Source organism: Oryctolagus cuniculus, chromosome 3 (assembly GCF_051225735.1).
Source record: "Oryctolagus cuniculus isolate XC-2025 breed Fujian yellow rabbit chromosome 3, ASM5122573v1, whole genome shotgun sequence".
Taxonomy (NCBI): domain Eukaryota; kingdom Metazoa; phylum Chordata; class Mammalia; order Lagomorpha; family Leporidae; genus Oryctolagus; species Oryctolagus cuniculus.
Window position 1 is genome coordinate 76,620,186 of NC_142869.1, and position 23,685 is coordinate 76,643,870.

The 23,685-nt window shown below is 39.8% G+C and overlaps 1 protein-coding gene across 24 annotated transcripts in view; it reads left to right on the forward strand.

Annotated features, from left to right (window-relative positions):
- COBLL1 (cordon-bleu WH2 repeat protein like 1) overlaps nucleotides 1-23,685 on the forward strand; it is a 187,852-nt gene that overhangs the window by 104,347 nt on the left and 59,820 nt on the right. For all 24 annotated transcript variants that reach the window (XM_089329091.1, XM_051848576.3, XM_070070744.2 and 21 more), the window contains 2 exons: nucleotides 6,247-6,435; nucleotides 23,032-23,233. In XM_089329091.1, coding sequence (XP_089185217.1) covers nucleotides 6,247-6,435; nucleotides 23,032-23,233 — 391 coding nt within the window. The remainder of the gene's footprint in view (nucleotides 1-6,246; nucleotides 6,436-23,031; nucleotides 23,234-23,685) is intronic.

Sequence of the window (23,685 nt, forward strand, 5' to 3'; positions counted from 1 at the left end):
AGTGCTTGGGTTCCTGTATCCATGTGGGAGACACAAAAGAAGCTTCTGGCTTCTATCAGCCCAGCTCCAGCTGTTGTGGCCATTTGGGCAGTGAACCAGCAGATGAAAGACCTTCCTCGCTGTCCTCCCTCTCTGTCTGCAATTCTACCTCTCAAATAAATAAATAAAATCTTAAAAAAATAATTTTAGGAAATAAAACAATTATTTACTTAAGCAATAATGTACTGTAGCTAGTTGTTTTTAAGAATTGATTAATAAATTTTTACTCTGACCTGGGGAAGTTTTCTTTCTCAAATATCTTTGCTGCATAACCTCCTCTGCACACATCCCTGTGTATCTTTGTGTGATATTTGCCGTTACTTATAGTTATTGGTAGAACCCTCCAAGAGGAGCCCACTGGTTATCAAACAAGGCCACTGGTGATATTGCTTGGCTAGGAAATCCACTTGGAACATTTCAGCTTAAAAGGGTGTGGGGAGCAATCCGGACTGGACTAAGTTACTGGAATTAAGACTTATTCTATGCATCTGCTCTCCCACAATATGGCGCTGGGAGAGAAGTAAACAGCTTCCGCACAGCTGCCTCCAGTTCAACCAATAAATTGTAGGACTTGCTCCTGATTGGAGAGCAGCGTACTCGGCGTGTGGGCAGCCGAGTTGGGATTGGCGGAGGAGGACTATAAAGGAGGAGAGAGACGGCATGCACCAGGAACATCTATGGGGAACATCTAAGGGGAACATCTGAGGGAACACCTGTGCAGCCCCCCGAGAAAGCCGGCCGGCGGTGTGCCGCTCCCTTGCGGAAGTGGGGAATGTGGCCAGGGGGAACTGCCCTTCCACGGAGGTGGAAGGGATAGTAGCCAACCCGGGAAGAACCAGCAGCAAACCCGGGGAGGGCCGAGCAGACAAAAGAACAGCGCAGGGTCCTGTGTCGTTCCTCCACGAAGAGGGGGAGCGACAAAAGGGCTTTGGGGAGTATGGGATCCTTGCAGCACAGCGGGTAAAGCCACCCTCTGCCATGAAGGCATCCAATATGGGTGCAACTTTGAGTTCCAGCAGCTTGACTTCTCATCCAGTTCCCTGCTAATGGCCTGAGAAAGCAGACAAAGATGGCCCAAGTACTTGGGACTCTGCCACCCATATAGGAGACCCAGAAAAAGCTCCTGGCTTTGGCCAGGCCCAGCCTTTGCCGTCCTGGAATCAGCAGATGGAAGATTTTTCTCTCTCTCTCTCTCTCACTCTTTCTCTCTCTCTGTAACTCTGACTTTCAAATAGTAAATAAATCTTTTTTAAAAAGAGGTGCGGGGGAGTTTAATGGTAATAACTCATTTTAGAATATTAGTGGAAATGAAGTATTTGTAAGCAGTAACTTAGACTTGTTATTGAATAGTGACATGTCAATTTTATATTACCTACCAGAATTTCCTGCCTTTAGATTAAGATATAACCTTTGATTATCTTCACTGTACTTTTGACTTTGGGTGATATTTAATTTTGTTATTGCTCCAAAACATCTAAATAAATACTGATATCAGGAAACATGTGAGTAGGTAAAAAAAAAAAATTTAAGATTTTTTTCTTGTGAATAAGAGGTTACACAAATTAAGTCTTTAAGCTACTTAGGATTCAGGCCAAGCTAGGCCTCCACTGGTATTCTTTTCATTGATTAGACAATGTAGTAAGGAAATTAGATATATATTCCTAAGTTTGGTGAGAATGGATCATAACTGGGAAGAACAAACATATAATTGAATCTGTGGGATCTAGCTATCTAAATTCTACTTAGAACTGAATTACATATGTCTTTGAAGAGTACCTTGATCCATGCCTCCCCCTCTGCCCTGACACACAGCTGGTTTTGGCTGGCTCTCATGATTTTGGATTTCAAGGTTATCTATCTATTTTTTGACTGTTAGCTCTATGTTCCTTATTTACACATTGCATGTTCCCTATTGGATTACTAGTTCTTTGTGGAAGGGTTCATGTAAATGTGTTTTCTGTTTTCAGGACCAAAACATTTGCAACTGTTTTATAATTAAAGTATTAATATGTAATATTAAGATGTTAATGGTTCTATGTAGGGGCAGACGTTTGTAACAGCATCATATAAGCCACCACTTGAGACACCCACATCCCATATCAGAGTGCCTAAATTCAAGCCCTGGCTTTGCTTCCAATTCCAGCTTCCTGCTAATGTGTACCCTGGGAGACAGCAGGTGATGGCTCAAGTAATTGTATCCCTGCCACCCACAAGGAAATCAGAGTTTAGCTTTAGGCTGCTGTACATTTGGGGAGTGAGCTAGAGGATGGGGGCTCTGTCTCTTTCTGCCTCTCATACAAGTAAAATAAAGAAAACTTTAAAAAATGTAAAAGCTTTGTAAAAACTTGTATGTACATATATTGCCAGACATGCTTTCTTTTTCTTTCTTAAAAGAAGACTTTTCTTTTGTAATTAAAGATGGGTTTTCCTCATGGATTCAAAGTACCTTAGGAAATAAGACAACCACACATACACAAAACATTAAACTGAATCTGAGTTTGCTGCCTTGTGCAGTAGACAGGAAAGACTTGCCTAGGAACTGTGACTCAATCTGGATCTTAAAGGATAATGAATAACGTACTTGCCATATAATCCAGCAATCCCATTACTTGATGCACATCCAAGAGCAATGAAATCAGTCAGTCGAAGGAAATGTCCACTCCATTGTTTACTGTAGCAATTTTCACAGTAGCCAAGAAATGGAAGCAACTTAAGTGTCCATCCACTGGTAAATCAAGGAAATGTGGTACATACACACAGTGAAATAGTATTCAGCTATAAAAAGCATGAAATCTTGTCATTTGCAACAACATGAATGGAATGAGAGGTTGTAATGTTAAGTGTAATAAACCAACCACAGGAAGACATGTCCCATGTGATCTTACTCATTTTCACAATCTAAAAAAGATCTCACAGAAGGTCAGTTTGTAACAGTGGCTTCCAGGGGCTGAGCCTTACAGAGGGCAGGGAAGGTGATGAGGAAGGGTTATTCAGTGAATACTAAGTTACAGTTATTTAAGAGAAAGAAGTTCTGTACAGCAGAATAACTAGGTGAGGTATTCTATATTTTTTATTACTGGAATAAAGGATTTCATGTGTTTTCACCATAAATGGTAAATGAAGAAATAGATGTGTTCACCCTGACAGACTACACAATGTCTACTTGTAGCAAATATCATGGAATCCCATAAATATATACAATTTTTATCAGTAAAAAATTTAAGAATTTGGAAAAGGATAATAGATGCTTCTTACAAAGGAAGAGAGGATGGGGAAGACATTCCAAATGGAGACAGGAAGAAGAACACAGAAATGGTTGTGGTGGACTTTGGGTCTTTTTATAAGAGAGCTGACAGATTTGGTAAATAGACTGAATGTGAGGATGTTTGTGAGAAACGGGATTTTGGACTCAAGCAACTGAAAGAAATGTGGTTTACTGAGATAGAAAAAAAATGGGAGAGGCTTTTGAAAAATGTGGTTTTCTTTCTTCTCTTTTCAAAAATGTATTTATTTGAAAGGCAGGGTTATAGAGGCAGGACTGGGGGGAGACAGATCCTCTATCTGCTGGTTCACTCCCCAGATGGCTGTAACAATTGGGGTGTTCTAAGCTGAAGCCAGAAGCTGAGAGCTTCATTTGGGTCTCCCATGCGGGTGCAGGGGCCCAAGTACTTGATCCATCCTCTGCTGCTTTCCTGGTCACATTAACAGGGAGCTGGATCAGACATGGAGCAGTTGGGACTCGAACCAGTGCCCATATTGGATGCCAGCATTGCAGGTGGTGGCCTAATCTGCTGCTATGTTACAACGCCAGCCCCTAGAGAGTACTGTAATATTGATTTTTCTTGCTATATAAAGAGAAAATTTTTTTCATTATATTTTAAAGTAGGTTTTGCTTACCTTTATGTAGACCGTTGACTTTGGCATATTAACTTTGTATGAAGCCACCTTATAGACTCCTCTTAGTTTCAAGAATTGGTTAATTGCTTTCTTTATTTCCCATCTCTCTTGACTTCTCTGTGAAAGTTTCCCAAACTGTTCAATTCTAAGAAGTACCATTATCTTTTACGGCTCTGTTTGCTTTCTTGTGCCTGAAATATTATTTCTTCTTCTTTCCCGTGTGTTTTTATTCCTAGCCCCAAACCAAGACAGTCTTTCCCACCTGAAAATATGTCTGGATCCCTGGATGTGTCGGGTTCTCTTCCTCCAAGCATCAGCTGTATTATCTGTATACCAAAATTATAGTCCACCAACTTTATGGTTATCTTGTGTGCCTATGAGTCGTTGGGGTCTATGAACTTTTTATTTGTAGCAAGTGACTCTTACTCATCTTCAAATCCCCAGTCTTTACCTCAATCTGCTACAATAACTGTTTCAGGATAAATATTTCTTCTATGAAGATACTTCTAAAAGTTCAATGAAAAATGAATAAAAGCACAAATTTATTTTGCTGCAAAAATTTAAAATCTTTGTATAGTTTCCTTCATCATATGCATTTCCCATGAATTTTTGAAGACTGCTTGTACATGAGTGGCCAGTTTCTACAGGATTAAAAATGAAGCTTTGGAATTAACATTTTTTCTTCATATGAATTTTCAACAAACTTTGTGTTATATTCATTGCAATAGTTTTAAAACTTTTGTTATGAAAAAAGTTATTTCTAAAGTACAGTATATCCCTAATTATACTAAAAATTAAAATCTTGTTATTTTAGTAAATTAATATACAATGTAGAAAACTTGCTTCTGTTTTTTCATGGTCACAAGTGCATCAGAATGCTTGGATTTGTGAGAATAAATTCTGAACATGAATATATAGATGTTACATCTTTAGTTCTTATTTTTATTTAGGAAATAGGGAAGGGAGGAATTAAAATTTATATTTTTTGGAGTGAAGTAGTGTTCATTCTTCTGAAAATAATTTTCTATAAAATATTTTCAGTAGTTTTTATTTATAGTCCTGTGAATAAAAACATGTCATTATAGTTTTTTCACATTTTACCTTTTCAACTCATCATGTCATTGAATTTTTCCATGTACATTTTTTCAGAATGTCTGTTATTGTTGTTACAAATTAGGTAAGGGATTATCCTAGTAAGTGATACTGAAACTTATTTATTAGAATAATTATTTGGAGAGTTTTTTTTATTGAAATAGACATGTGGTTCATCAAATAATAAACACAGTTTATACATTGCCAGGTGCAGTGGGAAATACAGCCATCTATGCATCCTTCTTTCTTGCAGGGAGTATAAATATGGGGAAAGAGATAAAGTTGATACTCAGGGGAAGAATAAGAAAACATTCCCATTTATGGAACTGGTTTGGAAAATTTGTGTGTGTGTGTTTGCGGGGAAGGGAAGGCAAGTTTAGTGTGAGAGGTTGGATTTAGCTAGACTCTGAAGGATAGGTGGGAATTATCTGAAACACACTAAACTAGAAATAGAATGAAAGAACCGGAAGTAAGAGCCATTATCAGAGTGAGAAATTAACCTCCATCCTGAGACATTAAAGACTTTTATAACTTATCCAAGAAAATGTGTCATTGATTGCTATACATTAGTGGATACATGGTAGCTAAACTTAATGCTAAAACTGTATCATCTCTTTATAGTGTTTCTTTCTATTGCCAAAAACTGTAGGCAAAGTGCTCAAAACAAAATGAAGTGCTAATTGGTAAAAAAAAAAATTTCCCTAATTTCACCATTTCTAATAAACTAACAACTAACATTTTGGTTCATTTTCTTCCTGGATGTGAAAAATATTTCTATATATCTTTTGCATTTTTATGAAATTAGATTATATTAGGGGCCGGTGCTGTGGCGCAGTAGGTTAATCTTCCGCCTACAGTGCTGGCATCCCATATGGGAGCTGGTTCTAGTCCCAGCTGCTCCTCTTCCAGTCCAGCTCTCTGCTGTGGCCTGGGAAAGCAGTAGAAGATGGCCCAGGTGCTTGGGCCCTGAACCCACATGGGAGATCTGGAGGAGGCTCCTGGCTCCTGGCTTCGAATCAGCATAGCTCCGGCCATTGCAGCCATCTGGGGAGTGAACCAGCAGACGGAAGACCTTTCTCTCTGTCTCTCCCTCTCACTGTCTGTAACTCTACCTCTCAAATAAATAATAAATAAAATCTTTTTTAAAAAGAAATTAGATTATATTAGAAAATTACTTTAACATACGTATTTATTTTCTGCATTTTATTTCTGTTTTAGGAGAAAACCAAAAGCAAAGGCACCGCTTCCCCCAGCTGAGACCAGATGTGTTGATGTCTCTTCAGTGGATGATTCTGCAGAGGCTGCTTCTTTCATCATGGAACAGAAGGAAAACATGATAGATAAAGACATTGAACTCTCGGTGGTTCTTCCTGGGGATATTATCAAATCTACTACTGTTCATGGCAGGTATGCTGGAGTGACTGAAATGCTGGGACCTCCCTTTGTTCTTCCACCATTAAAAATCTGTGAGATACTTCTTGATATTTTTTCTTTGAGAAAATACTTCAGTCATCCTTCAGTTCAGTGTCTACTTTTTAAAAACTGCTAAAACAGATGAAAACTTTTCTACCAGTGTTTCAATATTGATGTTGTGAATGCCACCAACCCAATTAAGTGACTCAAAATTTGAAACTATGTCATGTCCTGTTAGTTATTCCAAAAGTTTTTAAAATAAGCCTTTCCTAGGGAGGAATGCTCAGCATTATACTGATTTTTTTTATAACCTTACAAAGCCAGTGGCATTTTCCCTGCCATCCAAATTGTCTTTCCACTTTCAGCTGTTTCTTTGATTTTGGTTTTTGTAGAAGTTACCAATACTAAAATGTTATGTACTCTTATTTATCAAAACATATAACTCTGTAAAATTAATAGCATCTAAAAACTTCATTCAATAATTTAACTAATTTACTAAAATTGTGGATGAGCTAAATAGAATTATAAAATCAAACTATAACCCAGCAAGAAGTAAAGATGCCATATAGGAGACAGAGTTTTAAGTACCTGTATAAATGTTGGAAAAATGGCACAAAGCCAAGTGTAACTTTCCATTTCATTCTGAAGTGGAAAGTTACAAGAGCTGTGCACTTGACGTTGTTCTACCGTCCACCTTCAGCTGCCCATTTGTGATACAAAAGTACTGTTGAGAAATAGTAAGTTGTTAAGTTGTTTTGACCTGAATATAGAGAGGGAGTGTGTGTGTGTGTGTGTGTGTGTATACAAGTGTATACATGGAAAATAAAAGTAAGCAGTATTTTGGGTGTTGCTTTCTTACAATCTGGTTTTGTCTAGAAAACTCATTTAAGATAACCTTAATTTCTTTTTTTAAAAGATTTGTTTATTTATTTGAGAGGCAGACTTATAGACAGAGAGACAGAGAGAGGTCTTCCATCTGCTGGTCCACTCCCCAAATGGCTGCAAGAGCTGGAGATGGGTTTATCAAAAGCTAAGAGCCAGAAACTTCCTCCAGGTCTGCCATGTGGGCAAGCACTTGGGCCATCCTCCACCGCCCCCCTAGGCCATCAGCAGGGAGCTTGATCAGAAGTGGAATGTCTAGGATTCAAACCAGCCCCATATGGTGCTGCAAGCAGATGTTCAACCCACTACACCACAACTCTGGCCCTGATAACCTTAATTTCAAAATTTATTTTCAAAAGCCTTAGTAACTTCACAAATTATTGAACATAGGTAAAGATAAAATTATTCAGCTTTGGAGAATGTTACATAATGTATGTTAAATCTGATTAAATTTGATTAGGTTACGTTTTGCCATTTGTATTGAATGTGGTTTTAGAGATCACACATTGAACCCCATTGATGAGACTAAGAAACCTGGGCTGTCCAGGTTGGGCTCCTACCTGCATTAGCATTTTGCCAATTCTGGGTGAGGAAGACATCCTCAAATTTGGAGACAATGTATGTCGTCTCATTTCTTGAAATGATATTGTTCTGGATGAAAGCAATTTCTCTTGTTTTCCCTGAAATCAAAGTGAGACACAAAGAGAGAGATTTTTACTGGTTCTTTGCTGATGCCTGGGGGTAACACTAGTTTTATCACTAGTACTTTGTCATTTCTTCTTATATGTGCTGTTCATCTCTTTAAATTGCTATCTTTTCTGCTTGCTGTCAATCAGTCTCTGGCCTTTTTAGATTTTGCTTTAAATCACAATGACTTCAGCATCAGAATCATGGTTTTATTCTCTTTTCTGTCACCCATCATAAATAGTTGAGATGTTTCCACAGCTAACCTGAGTTAACTTTTCTTCCGTTTCATTAACTTTGGAAACCTACGTCCATTGCTACCAACTTCTGTCTACCAGTGACAGGTGGGACCTTGTCACTTTAAAAGCTGTTTTAGGATCCCTTCTGTGAGCACAACCCTTTCAATGACTAGTTTTTCCACTTTCTCGTCCTTAGTTGTATGTGTTCTTCTGTGGGGAGCAGCTCGGACTAGACTAAGTTACTGGAATTAAGACTTATTCTATGCATCTGCTCTCCTCTGTGGGGAGCAGCCCGGACTGGACTAAGTTACTGAAATTAAGACTTATTCTATGCATCTGCTCTCCCACAATATGGCGCTGGGAGAGAAGTGAACAGCTTCCGCACAGCTGCCTCCAGTTCAGCTAATAAACTGTAGGACTTGCTCCTGATTGGAGAGCAGCGTACTCGGCATGTGGGCAGCCGAGTTAGGATTGGCGGAGGAGGACTATAAAGGAGGAGAGAGACGGCATGCACCAGGAACATCTATGGGGAACATCTAAGGGAACCCGTGCAGCCCCCAAGAGAACCGGCCGGCGGTGTGCCGCTCCCCTGCGGAAGTGGGGCATGTGGCCAGGGGGAACTGCCCTTCCACGGAGGTGGAAGGGATAGTAGCCAACCCGGGAAGAACCAGCAGCAAACCCGGGGAGGGCCGAGCAGACGAAAGAACAGCGCAGGGTCCTGTGTTGCTCCTCCACGAAGAGGGGGAGCGACATAATGGTGCCGTGACTCGGATATGAAGCCTAGGCAGGGTTTAGTGTTGCTCCTCCACGAAGAGGGGGAGCGACATTCTTCATGCTCCTTATTAAGTCTATTTATTACTGCTCTTTAAGTGGTGGCATTTTCTTCATATCTAACTGATGGATTCTGTACCGGTTGTTTCCAATGCATTTGGAACCTAGGTTTTTCTTACCTCCTTGAGCTTCCAGCGTACTTGCCTCCCATGGCCCTAAACCTCACTAATTTCCCATCAATCAACTTTTCAGTTCTGAGCTGCCAACTATTGTTGAATTACTGCAGTTTTCTTATCTATGAAAATGAGTTATAGCTGAATTGTTAGGATTAAATAAGACATAATATACTGGTGGGATTAAATGAAATACTATCATGGCCTGGCACATATTGGCTTCCTCCATTTCCTACTGGGAGCTGCTTTTCTTAACCCCTGGCTCTCTCCATTAGCCCTATACCCCAAGATGAGCCTGACTCAAGCACCTTTGTTTATGGCACTACCTTTGATGTAAGATTCGAGACAGCAACTCAGTACCAATAAGCAAGTCCAAACAACCAAGCCTGGAGATTGAGGCACTTTAATCTTCTCTGAAATTACGTAGGCCTTCCATCATTGCTTTCTTTAATCTACCTGAAGCTCCTCCTCATGACTCCCTGTTTTTCTATGATGCTCTTTTTTCCCCTCCTCTGTGCCTTGAAAGGTATTTCCTCTCCCTGGTAGAACCCATCGCCCTGTTCTTCAGGTCACTTCTAAAGCTCAGTGACACTGTGTATAAAGGCTCCACGATCGCCTTCATGGACTGTTGCCTTGTCTCTTCTAATACTTTGTACCATGGTTATTACCCATTTTACTATGCTATAATTTAGATGTATGTCTTACCTTCTCAAATGTTGTAGGAGCTGTATGGGCATCCTTATTTTTTTTTTTTTACAGTTTCTTGCAATGTAGTAATAAATCCACTAAAATTAATATTGTCTCCCTAAATCCCTAAATGTAGAGGTAAATGGTGTGCTTTGAAGAGGTATTTGGAATGGTCATAGTGTTTTCCAATGATCTTTAAAGTAAAGATATTTTCTCAAGGTAGAGAACAATATAGAGATACCTAGAAAGGGAATACTTCAACTTCTTATTGCTTTTTAAATTTTATTCAGTGCTGAAGAATTTTCCTAAGAGTAGAATTTGATACTAGTATTTTTAGTAGGGGTTTGGCTTAGAGAATTTATTTGTAATATAGTCAGACTAGTATTTTAAACATTTTATTTGAGAGGCAAAGAGAAAGAAGCAGAGAGATTGAGATAGAGACAGAGATCTCCCATCTGCTGGTTCACTCACAAAATGCCCATAGTAGCTGTGGCTGGGCCAATCCTAAATCACAAGCCAGCAATTCAATCTGGATCTCTTATGTAGGTGATAGGGGCTCAACCCTTTCAGCCATCGCCTTCTATCTCCCAGGGTATGCATTAGCAGGAAGCTGGAATCGATAGCCAAGGTAGCACTGAACCCTGGCTCACTGCTAAGGAATCAGGACTTCTGAAGCTTATCTTAACTGGTAGGCCAAGTGCCCTCCTCTAATTTTTTTATGTTAAGTGTTTATGATGTAAAATGATTATGTGAAGCTGACTGTATTAGGAGTATGATTCTGGGCTATTTTAGGGATGTGATTTTAGGATGTCTTAGGACTGTGGCTAGGGTTATCTTGAGTGTGTGGCTATTGCTGGCCCATTGTTTCCCCCTGAAAGTTTAACAACACCAAAAGAAACATTCAAATAGAAAAAAAAAAAAGTTCTGTTTCTGAAATATATTGCCTAATGTGAAGACTCAATAATAAACATAAAATGCTGTAGATGGTGTTGTTACTATAAAAGGAAGAGAAAAAATTATAATAGAATGATCAAAGAATTTGTTGGAGGACTAGGAAAGGTAAATTTCTGAATTTGTCTAAGCCTTGTATATTGTTTTTTGATAACAATACATATTATGCATTTACTGTGAAGAGAATATGAACAGATTGACATATATATATTTAGGCATATATATTTAGAAAGCCTAAGTGTTTTAACATTTTAGAAATATTTTCTCCCCCAGAATGCCTTCTTAGGGAGTATCCCCTGCCTTCTCACCTCTCTCCTGCAACGGGATGCTCAGAATGTACCATTTGTGGAAATGTGAGCACACAGCATTATCCTCAGAATAATGTGCTTGTTTGTACATTGATTTTCAAAGAGCTTCATTCAGGTTAGGGAGCACAATAAAGTTGGAGATGGTAATAACCTTTATGCTCGTCCTGAATTAGGTTGGTAGCTTTCTGCTGGCTCAACAGTTTTTGGTATCAGCTGCCTCTTTAATGACTAAAAGTCAGCCTGTCTCTCTGTCTTGCTTCTGTGATGCTTTGTGTACATTGAGGGTAGATGCACTGCTAATCTGAAAACTTGAACATTTCTGTGTGTCCAGATGTCAGGGATGATTGGCTTGAGGAAAGGGAGAATTAAAGTGTTTTGTTTATACATAGCATGTAACACAGGGGTATGTGTGTACAGTTGTATGTATACAGACATGGATATGTTTGGCTGTGTGTACACCCTGTGTGGAGCAAAATGCCATTTTTACCAGGCAAGATATCTTTTTGCCTTGCTATCTGCAAGCATTTAAAACATTTTGATACCAACATGCAAACATCAAAAGTGTTGGTGCTTACCAGAACTTAGAAAATTCACTTTTATTGAAAGTGAGTATATAGCTTAAACTGTCAGAGACCGCATAGAATTAAGGACTATGTGAGTACATTTGTGTGTCATTGTAAATCCTTGTCTTACAGAGCAGTGTCTGCTCAGTGTGTAATTACTAGTCACTGTGTGTGATTTTCCCTCTCCTTTTTTCTTCTCCAAGATCTGCTTTGAAGCAAGATATTCAGTTGGGGAAATGTGCTAAAAGATTGACATTGAACCTCTGTGTTAGGCTACAGGGAGAGCATTATATGGCTATAGCATGCTTTCTCTCCTCCAAGAGGGAGGATTGAATATATGCTGTTCATAACAGAGGAGGGTATTTCTCTTCACGGCCCTACTCTAAATGGGAATTTGCTTTTGAGCAAACCCAAGAATGCTGTGAAGGCAAACCCAGAACTAGAAGCTAGAAGTCCCTACTAGGAGTGAGCGGTTTTCTCCATAACTTGCCGTGTCACCTCGAGCACATTACCTTACCTCTCTGGACTTTCCTGTAAAGTGACCCAGAGATATATTGCACATGGTCTGATGTTCCTGCCCCACAGCACCAGCTTCTACAGAGCTGACATAACTTCCATGGTTTGTACTAGCACAGGATGGGGCCGCCACAGAACTCAGGTATATTTTACATGGAGTACAGCGCCACCTATTGGGGAAATGGCTGAAAAATGACGAAACTGGATCAATGTGGGTAGTTTTTGTTAAAACAGTAATGCCACAATTTCAAAAGTTCACATGACACTTCGACTTATTGAAAGGTCTTGAATGATGACAAATGTTCAACCCACGTATTTAATAGTCTTGTTTTTTAAATAAACATTGCTAAAAATCCATAACATAGTACAAGAATGCTCAAATTTTGAGATTTTTATTCAGTTGTAGCTGGTTAAAACAAAAGTTAGAATCTTAACTCCTCAACTCTAGGGATTTAAAAGGTTCAGGGAAAATGGAGTTAAATGGTTAAGTTTGTTTTGGTGCAGAAATTTGAAATTCTTGCATTTTTTTTTTTTTTACAATATGCATTTTCCATATACTAAGCATAAGAGTACTGCTTGAGGTTTCAGTTGGTGGAACTGGAAAGTCCTCTAATCATGGCTGTTGTTCTGCCCTCTCATCCCGACAGCCTGAGCTGGAGAGCAAGACTTCCTTGGTTTGCTGAGGGCTCTCCTGGTTGGGACAGCGGTGATGGGTATTCACAGATGTCCTCTGAAACTTGTTCCTGGGAGTACTGCCCTTTCCCCCACCTTTTCCTGGCATCTTTAACTTACAATAATGGCTCTGTCTATTGTGGTTGTAAGTTTTTACTGTTACAGTGCATTAAAGGAAATTTGAGAAAATTACAAAATATAGATAAGCCAAAACATTTAAAACACAATGTCATTATTAGGTAGGCAATGGTAGCTGTTGACATTGTGGTTATCTAAACTTTTATTCGTGTACACATGAATGTTCTCAAATAATCATGACATTATATTGCGCATGACATCCTGTAAGCTGATTGTTTTTTTCAGGTAATGATTTCCAACTTTCATGTCTGTGAAATGGTGTCCTCTATCCATTTTCAGATTACCCCAGTTGCAGTGAGATATACTTGTATGAGTATTTGCAGTATTTTTATTTTTAGAAGAGGGAAGTGTGCTTAATAAGTGTGTTCTTAAATCATAGGTTTTCTGGAAGGTAATCATTCATGATTAGCTCTGAATACAACATCCAAGATAAATGACCAGGCAGTGTTCAATTACTTTTAATTTTTTTAAAGATTTTTTTATTTATTTGAAAAGCAAAGGTGGGGGAGAGAGAGAAAGGGAGAGAGAGGGGCTGGGGGATATTTCATCTGCTGGTTCATTCCCCAAATGGCCACAATGGCCAGGGTTGGTCCAGGAGCCTCTTCCAGTTCTCCCACATGGATGCAGGGGCCCAATCACTTGGGCCATCCTCTGCTGCTTTCCCAGGTGCATTATGAGGGAGCTGGATTGGAAGTAGAGCAGCCAGGACACAAACCTGCTCCCATATAGGATGCCAGCATCACAGGCAGTGGCTTAACTCTCTGTGCTACAATGCCAGCACTGGCAGTGACTTTCAAGAATAAAGTTGTAACTTTTAGTAATATCTGTTTTTCGTATTTGATATGAGAACTTCTTGTAATTCCAATAATGATCTGATCTGTTACTCTCTTCAAATCTTAATGCTGGGTGTTACTTTCTTTGGAATGTTTCTTGGTGACTGGTTCAATAAACATCCTCAATTTGAGATTAGGTTTGTTTATGTACGTGATGTGCTTAATTTCTTAGGTATACGCATGGTTAGAGAGCATTGCTTCATTCCTGAACTCGCTACTGAACTAGATAGTTAGCACAAAATGGACAGACATCTGTAACAATAGGGCATGCTCTGAAACTTTCCAGATTATTACTGGAAGCCAAATTGGATTGTTGAAGTGCATATATAAGGAATAGAAACAATTTACCTTAACAATTTGATCCCCCGTTTTGAAGATTTATTGAAAATGTTTAAAACACCTTGTTAGATACTGTTAGTTTAAAAGAATTATAATAAGGAAGAACTTTGATTTTTAGATTCCCTCCCCTATTAGATGCTTGAATTCCATCTACTCTAATTTTCCTAGGACAGTCTATGTGAGCACCTTTGTCTGAAAGTCTTTACTAATAGGGCCCTTTTGCACTCTCAGGTGTCAGATTAGATGATAAATTTCATAACCACCTTATTGGCAAGTGACTTGAACACCTGTAGGGTTTAGAAATCACTGAAGCAGTTTTGCACACCTTAGTGATCTGAAAGCTCTTTCCATAGAACCATGACCTGCATTTTTGCTACCTGGTTAGTTCTTTAAAACACAAAATGGAAATCTTGAATCTGGCAAGTAGCAAAAGGAAAGTGAGATTAGCCATACTGTGTGTCAAGAGTGCAGAGAGGATCCCCTGAGGACTTAGGGAAGACATTTATTTTTTAAAGATTTATTTATTTTGAAAGGAAGAGGAAGAGGGAGATGAAGGGAGGGAGTGAGGGGGAGAATAAGGAGAGATGGGGAGGACTTCCATCTGCTGGTTCACTTCCCCGATGGCCACAACAGCCAGGCCAAGGCAAGAAGCCAGGGACTCCATCCAGGTCTCCCACATAGGTGGCAGAGACCCTAGTACTTGGGCCATCTTCTGCCTTCTCAGGCATATTATCAGGAAGCTAGATTGGGAGTGGAGTAGCGAGGACTTGAACCAGCACTCTGATAGGGGTTGCAGGCATCCCAAGCAGGGGTTCAATCACTGCATCACATCCCCCCACTTAGGGATGATTTAATAAATACATCAATCTGTGAACTAAAGCTGCAGCAGGTAGCCTGTTCCAAATTATCTGCCCCATGCTGATGGATGATACTTGTTAGCATGATGCTGAAATGCAGCTGAAGGAATACTGGATTTGGGGTCAGGAGATTCTAATCTGGAGTGCTCCCGAATTCTGTAAGTCCCCTGTGTAATATGGTCATATAACATCTTTATATATATAAACTTTAATAAAACTTTATATAACTAATTGTTTTCATTACTAAAGTAGGACTAATTTCTGTGATAGTTAAACGTTTCAATGAAATAATAGGTATAAAACTAATACAAAGCATTGCTATTTATTTCTAAAAGGAAATAAGAGATCCTATAGGAAATTCTTAATTCAAGGAAGAATTTTTTAAAGACTTACTTATGTATTTGAAAATCAGAGTTACAGAGAGATAGAGACAGGGAGAGAAATCTTCCATCTGCTGGTTCACTCCCCAGATGGCTGCAACAGCTGGGTCTGGGCCTGGCAAAAGCCAGGAACTGGGAGCTTCGTCTGGGTCTCCCACGTGAGTGGCAGGGGCCCAAGTACTTTGGCCATCTTCCACAGCTTTTTCCTGGTGATTAGCAAGGAGCTGAATCTGAAATGGAACAATCCTGACTGCAACCAGCACCCATGTGGGATGCGTGTATTGCAAGCGATGGCTTTACCTGCTATGCCACGATGTCAGCTATAAAGAATTTTTGAAAGAGTAAAACAAATAGAGCTCACCTAAGTGCAGTGTATTGGAGTGAAATGGACATTTTGAATTTCGATTATAACAGCCTTTGTCTCTTCTGTTGAACAGTATTGTTTTTTTTTTCTTCATACTCTTTTATTTAGTGTATGGTTAGTTTATGATCATTAAGCAAACTGAAAGTAGATCTTTGTAAAAATTACAAGTGGGAATGGAGAGGGAGGAAGAATGGTCAGAGCATGAGCAGGAAGTATCACTATGTTCTTAAATCTGTGTATGTGAATACATGAAAGTTGTATAACTTAAAAATAGAGCATAAATGAGATAAAGAAGAAAATAAAAACTGCCCTGAAGGCGACAGCTGTGTGTGGGGGGAAGCAAAACAGAACTGCTTTCAGGAAATCGTAAGACAAAAATCTGTAGTATTAATGCAAAGCATACTCCATTATGCAATGTAATAAACCAAAATTTCAAGTGTTATGGTAAGATAGAGAAGGAAGAGACCGAAATTCTTTGAATGAAGAAATGTTGATTGAGTTCACCCAGTCCTTTTCCAGGTCTCACAATTTACTCAGGTTTCGGAAGGACTGCACATGTGTGTTCTGCTTTAGGAAACAGAAAGGCATCTTTACCTAGGTGATCCCGTGGAAGAAACTCTTAGCCAACTGCTGTCAGGTACATCAGCTCAGAATATTTATTGCCAAACCAAAATGCATGTCCCTCGCAGTAGTTTGGCATCCAGGTGGATAATTCTAAGCCGTTTTATTCAAGTTTCACTTCCTGTGGGTACACTCTGTGACTAGTTCCTACCAGCGGCAATACCATTCATTGCAGACCCTGATTAGAAGTGCAGTCTGGTGCCTGCACTGTGGCATAGTGGGTAAAGCCGCCACCTGCAGTGCCGACATCCCATATGTGCACTGGTTCGAGTCCCAGCTGCTCCACTTGTGATCCAGCTCTCTGCTATGGAGAAAAAAGCAAATCCTTGGGTCCCTGCACCCATGTGGGAGACCTGGAAGAAGCTCCTGGCTCCTGGCTTTGAATCGGCCCAGCTCTAGTCGCTGTGGCCATTTGGGGAGTGAACCAGTGGATGGAAGACTCTCTCTCTGCCTCTGCCTCTGCCTCTGCCTCTGTGTAACTCTGCCTTTCAAATAAATAAATAAATAAATCTTAAAAAAAGTTGGTATCTGACTTTTATAATGTTATGGCTCCCTGATGGTCAGATTGGTCAAATGTTGCTGCTTCATTTAAACACTTTAGGCTTTCAACTCATATGAGGTGGTTTTTGGAAGATAGCCCTACTTAATGTCCATGTACCATCTATGTGTGAAGATGGCAGGGCCTTTGACACAGATAGTCAAGTTTCCTGATTTTAGAAAAAGCAACAGAACTTCCACAGTATAGTTTTTTGTTTTTTTTTTGTTTTGTTTTGTTTTTTTTTTTTTTTTTTTTTTTTTTGACAGGCAGAGTGGACAGTGAGAGAGAGAGAGGTCTTCCTTTTGCCGTTGGTTCACCCTCCAATGGCCGCCGCGGCTGGCGCACTGCAGCAGGCACACCGCGCTGATCCGATGGCAGGAGCCAGGTGCTTCTCCTGGTCTCCCATGTGGTGCAGGGCCCAAGGACTCCACTGCACTCCCTGGCCACAGCAGAGAGCTGGCCTGGAAGAGGGGCAACCGGGACAGAATCCGGCGCCCCGACCGGGACTAGAACCTGGTGTGCCGGCGCCGCAAGGCGGAGGATTAGCCTAGTGAGGCGCGGCGCCGGCCCACAGTATAGTTTTATTTGAAGCAGGTAGGTCTCCTTTAATCTTCTATACTTTCTCATGGGTCAAGTGTTATATGTAATTTTTGGATTTTCAAGCAAAATTATGCAAAACAATTACAGGTTCCTCTAAATTCCTCATTCCACAGCACTGACCTCTTGATATTCCTGACATTGCATTAAGTCCTAGGAATAAAATCCCTAAGATGTGAACCCAGATAACATCCTGATGTCTCTGCTCCTTAAAGTCTGGGGAAGATTGGCCTGAACTCCCATTCTACTTCCTGCGAAAAGTTTGATCCCTTTTGTGATTTTATCATAAATGCCCAAGTGTTTACTATTCACAGGGTACCCCTGCTGCTCTGACCATTTTATCTTATCTGGGTTCTTTTAGTCTACAGTTTGGAAATTCCTTTACAAGTATCTTCTTGACTTAAACCCTCCCAAAGCTACCAGTGGCTTAGTGATGGTTTCCACATCACCAAGAAAGATTAGTAAGTATATCTTAAAGCAGATCTCTTAAATTGGTTTTGAGGCCTCAGGGTCCTTTCCGAAAAACACCCCTGCTGCTGTGTAGTGTCCCTGCAACCCTGGCCTCTTACCAGTCACTGGCTCCTCCTTCTGTCTCTTGTGTCTTCTTCCTGCAATGGCCTCAATCCTGTGAGCTCCCTACACATTCTGTCTGCACTCTGACTAGTCTAAGTTGCAACTATCTCCCACTTAGATCTTTGCAGAAGCCTTGTAACTGCTCCCCACAGCTGTTCTGAATACAACAGTCAGAATAGAGTCCTTTGAAAATGTAAAGCATGGCTGGCGCTGCCGCTCACTAGGCTAATCCTCTGCCTGCGGCGCCGGCACCCCTAGTTCTAGTCCCAGTTGGGGCACTGGATTCTGTCCCGGTTGCTCCTCTTCCAGTCCAGCTCTCTGCTGTGGCCTGGGAAGGCAGTGGAGGATGGCCCAAGTCCTTGGGCCCTGCACCCGCATGGGAGACCAGGAGGAAGCACCTGGCTCCTGGCTTTGGATCAGCACAGTGCGCAGGCCATAGCAGCCACTTTCCGGGGTGAACCAACAGAAGGAAGACCTTTCTCTCTCTCCCTCTCTCCCTCTCTCTCTCTCTCCCTCTCTCCCTCTGTCCCTCTCTCCCTCTCTCTCCCCCTAAGCTCTGCCTGTCAAAAAAAAAAAAAAAAAAAAAAAGAGAGAAAAAGGCACATCCACATCAGTTCTCAGAACTCTTCAGTGGCTTGATATCTCAGTAAAAGCTCGTCTTCACCAAACAGACCTTTAAGCGCTGCAGGATTATCACTCTCATTTCATACCTGCTGTTTCCAGCCTAGCAGACTGCTTCTGAAACACGTACAGCATTCTTTTGCCTTGAGTCTGCAGTTCTGGCCAAGTTGACAACTGCAGTTTTCCTAGATACTCCATTCTTCTCGGTTCTCTATCCTAACGTCATTTTTCAGTTAGAACATTTTTCAGTTAGAACATTGACCTCTTTGCTTAACCTCTTTCCTTAATTTTTATCATAACATTTTTCACTCTCTGGTATTCTATATATTTTACTTGTTTGTTTCTTCTGTCCTCTCCAGAACAGTGTTTTGCAAACTCCAACATGGGCTGGAATGCTGTGTGTCACCCCCAGAGTTTGTGGCCTGGGGCTTTAGAATTTGTTTCTAACAAATTCTCCAACAGTTTCTGATGCTGCTGCTGCTCCGTGGATCACACTTGGAGGCCCAGGGTGCTAGAACTGTTCAGGGCAGCACAGCAGCCATTCACTCCATGGCTTTCTGAAATTGGATTTAATGTTCATCGAAAGTAAAAAATTCATTTTGTTAGTCCTCTAACTTAATAGCCACAGAGACTGGACAGCACAGATATGAGTTTAAAACATTTATGTCATTGCAAAATAATTCTGTTGGACTCATTGCTCTAGGATATAAACTACGTAAGATAATTGTTTTGTTTTGTTTTTCTTCCCTCTCATTAGCATTCTTAAAAAGATTCATTTATTTGAAAGGTAGAGAGAGGGAAAGAGAGTGAACAAGCAAGCACTTCCAGCCATTGGTTCACGCCTCAAATGGCTGCAAAAACCTGGCCTGGACCAGGCCAAAGCCAAGAGCCTTCAACTCCATCTAAATTTCTCACATGAGTGGCAGGGGCTGTTATTTGGGCCATCATCTCTTGCCTCTCCAGGAGCTCCTAACCAGGTTTATATACTTGTGTTTATTTATTTGCTATACCTGGGGCTTATTTTGGTGTAAGGAAACAGGTAAATATGCAACTGTTATTTTTTTCTTCAGCTGGCTAGTCAATTTCCCCAATACTATTTGTTGAAAATGCAGTCTTTTTCCCCCAGAAATCTGAATTACTATCATATGCAGTTTTTAGTTCCCATATGTTTCAGTTGTAGAACTTTATGGTCTGTTGCATTCATCTGTCTGGGAATAGAAATATTTTCATGGTGAATTTGATTTCTGGGATTTTTTTGTTTTTTTGTTTTTCATGTTCATGTGATCTTAATAAAAAGGGAACGGAGTCAATGTAGTTCATAGATCCAATTCTAAGAATATAATGATATTCCCTCTCAGTTTTTGTGATAACAGATTTTTAATTTACATTATATTCAGACAGTGCTCTACTAAATAAAGAGTTCAACAAGTAAAAAGTAAAAGGACCTTAGCTGAACCTGGAATTATAGATTGAGAGATTAAAATCAAAGTTCCATGGTTTTCATTTGTCTTTCAAAAAGGCATTTTCCTTAGAAAATATTTAGACAACGTTGAGTTCAAATATCATGATATGGTCCTGGTTAGCTTGTAACCTTTCTGCCGTGAAGCCTGTCATAATGTGTAAAGATTATAAGAAAATTGAGGACACAGGCCATTTTAATATTCTCACCTGTTATCTACCTTTTATTAAATTAGAAAATTAATCTGTCACACATAGAAATACAACTAAGGCATATCCAAAGGTGATATAAAGTGTAAATCACTCAAACTGTTTAATCATGGAACTTTTCTTTCTACAAATATGTATATATACATATTTGTACTTTCAGGGGTTAAAATGTGACATAAAATGGAGATAAAACAAAAACCAAAATTAATATTTTGCTTTATTAACTTACTGTGTATTTTTGGCAGAGATTCTGAAGAACTTTACATTGAACAAGTAGGAGATTTTTGAAATTTTGTGTTATAACAATTAATTGACATATAGAGAAAGTATAATCTGTACATATCACCACATATTCATAGACAATAGCCAACAGCTATCCATCCATTTTATTGGCAATGAACGTCCTCACCTCTTGCAACTTAACTGCATTTGTAATTATATTGTTTTTACCTAGACATTACCTAATCCTTCTTAACTTTATTTACTATCAAATAAAATATCATTTCCAAGTCTGAAATTGGAACATATACTATCAGAGTGTTCCCATAGACTATATATTGCTCTCAGAATATACTTCCATTAGGCTTTGTGCTAGTCTTCCTCTGGATGAAATTTAAGTTACCATGCAACATGAAAATTTGGACAGTTGTCAACAAAGTTATGTGTGGCCATAGTTATTGCTCAGAAAAAGGATGTAAGACTCCTAAATGTTGTGCAAGACTCTAACAAATACACAGGGGTATGTATGTTGAAGAATGAAAAATATTCCAGAGAAAATTTTTTATTGAAGAACTTAGAGTTCTTAATTGATTGATTTCTTGGTAGATGTAAAATGTGAAGCTACTTGTATGTGAGGAAGGAAATGGGAAGTGAGGAAGTGAGGTAGCACTAGGAAAGATGACTCTTGACCCCATTGAGATTGGAATGGGTAACAACTACAGAAAACGAGAGTGAAGTAGAGGACTGGTCTGAAAATGTATATAATGTGTTTGACCTTAAGACCACAGAGTGTCAGACAACTAACTCCTCCTATCCCTGCAAGAGACTCCACGTCTGGGCCGGTGCCACGGCTCACTAGGCTAATCCTCCGCCTGCGGCGCCGGCACCCCAGGTTCTAGCCCCGGTTGCTCCTCTTCCAGTCTGGCTCTCTGCTGTGGCCTGGGAAGGCAGTGGAGGATGACCCAGGTGCCTGGGCCTTGTACCCGCATGGGAGACCAGGAGGAAGCACCTGGCTCGTGGCTTCAGATTGGTGCAGCACACCGGCCATAGCGGTCATTTGGGGGGTGAACCAACGGAAAAGGAAGACCTTTCTCTCTCTCTCTCTCTTTCACTATCTAACTCTGCCTGTCAAAAAAAAAAAAAAAAAAAAAGAGAGACTCCTCCTCTGGAGAAACTGAGTAAGAAAAGCTACAGACTTGGCAGCTGCGCTTACTTAGGAAAATGCAGGTGAAGCGCCATGGAACAATACATGTAGTCAGTTTAAAATGGCATGTGTGAGACACCTAGCCTAATCTTTCTGTCAAGTTCCTGAAAGCCAGTAGCCAGACTCATATCCCTTCTCAAGAAATTGGAGTCATTTTTCACTGATACTTGGGTTTCCTGCTGGTGGTGGCATGGGGAGGGGTCTGACCAGCTCATTATCCTAAGGAAAACCTACACCTCCTTCCATGAAAATAACACTAGTTTAATGCCTTATTGTTAAGTATGAACTAACAGGATTGCTTATGTTTGAGGAAAGTATATGATATGAAAGGATTTTTAGTGTTGTACTTTTTCTCAGGTGGACAACGAAGAAAGACTCAGAGACTACATTGTTCTGTTAATGGTGTGAATAAAAACCTAAATCTATATCAAGAATTTGGAGTTTGTTGGAAAGTGAGGCAAAAATTGGGAAATAGCCCTGAATCTCAAGTTGGATATACAAGTTCCTATAGAAATAAGTCACAGCTGTGTTAGTATTTAACGATCACTGTTTGAAATTTTGGGGACCGTAAATTTATGTGGTTACTTTTTTATTGTCTTATGAACTTTTTCTGCCAAAGGCTGGATAGTAAAATACTAGGCTGTGTGAGCCATACTGTCTCGGTCACATCCATTCCAGTCTGCCATTGTAACACAAAAGCTGCCTGAAATATATAAACAAATGGACATGGCTGTTTCAGTAAACCCTTATTTACAAAATCAGCCTGTGGGCCCTCTTTGACCTACAGGCTATTGTTTGCTTATACTGGCCTAGTACATCTAGGAGAGAATTAGATCTATGAGAACAGGTATGTCATAATACCTGCATTGTGTCTCCAGTGCTAGGCAAGATTAAATATTTTTTGAAGGATTTAAGAAACCTATTCCTCACTTTTTAGAATGTTGTGAGCTTCCTCATGTAGATACTTGCTGTCTGCTTTCTAAAGCCAAAATTTATCATCGCCTTTCCAAATGCTTCATTTTTATGAGAATTTTTGAGTATTAACAATGCATAAGCGAAACACTGCCTGGATTACCAATAATATTTTGAAGGAATACCTGATGAACTAAGTGAGCACCCTAAGAAGAATCCTCAAAGCACTAACTTTAACATCTAATGAAATTGATTTGTGAATCTTTATGATATTTTACAGTAAACCTATGATGGACTTGTTGATATTCCTCTGTGCACAGTATCACTTAAATCCATCAAGTTACACAATTGATCTGCTGTCAGCTGAAAAGAATCCCATTAAATTTAAGCCAAACACACCAATAGGAATGTTGGAGGTGGAAAAGGTGATTTTAAAGCCAAAAGTGTTGGATAAGAAAAAACCTACACCTATAATACCGGAGGTAAGAAATGATACGTTTTGGTTTCTTATGGCTGAAATATTAGGTTGATTTTTCAGTTATCAGTTATCTGTAGTTAATTATAAATGAAATAAAAATTGACTTCATGGGAAAATTTGTGTGAAAAAAGCTAATACGTTTTCTTAGGATGCTTTGTTGAGAATTCAGTTGGCTAAAGATTTATTTTATTTATTTGAAAGACTGAGTTACAGAGAGAAAGAGAAAGGTCTTCCATCCACTGTTTCTTCCCCAAATGGCTTCAATGACTGGAGCTGAGCTGATCCAAAGCCAAGCGCTAGGAGTTTCTTCTGGGTCTCCCATGTGGGTGTAGGGGCCCAAGGATTTGGGCTATCCGCCGCTGCTTTACCAGGGACATTAGCAGGGAGATGGATTAGAAATGGGGCAGCCTGGACTCATATGGGATGCTGGTGCTGCAGACCCTAGACTTTAACCCT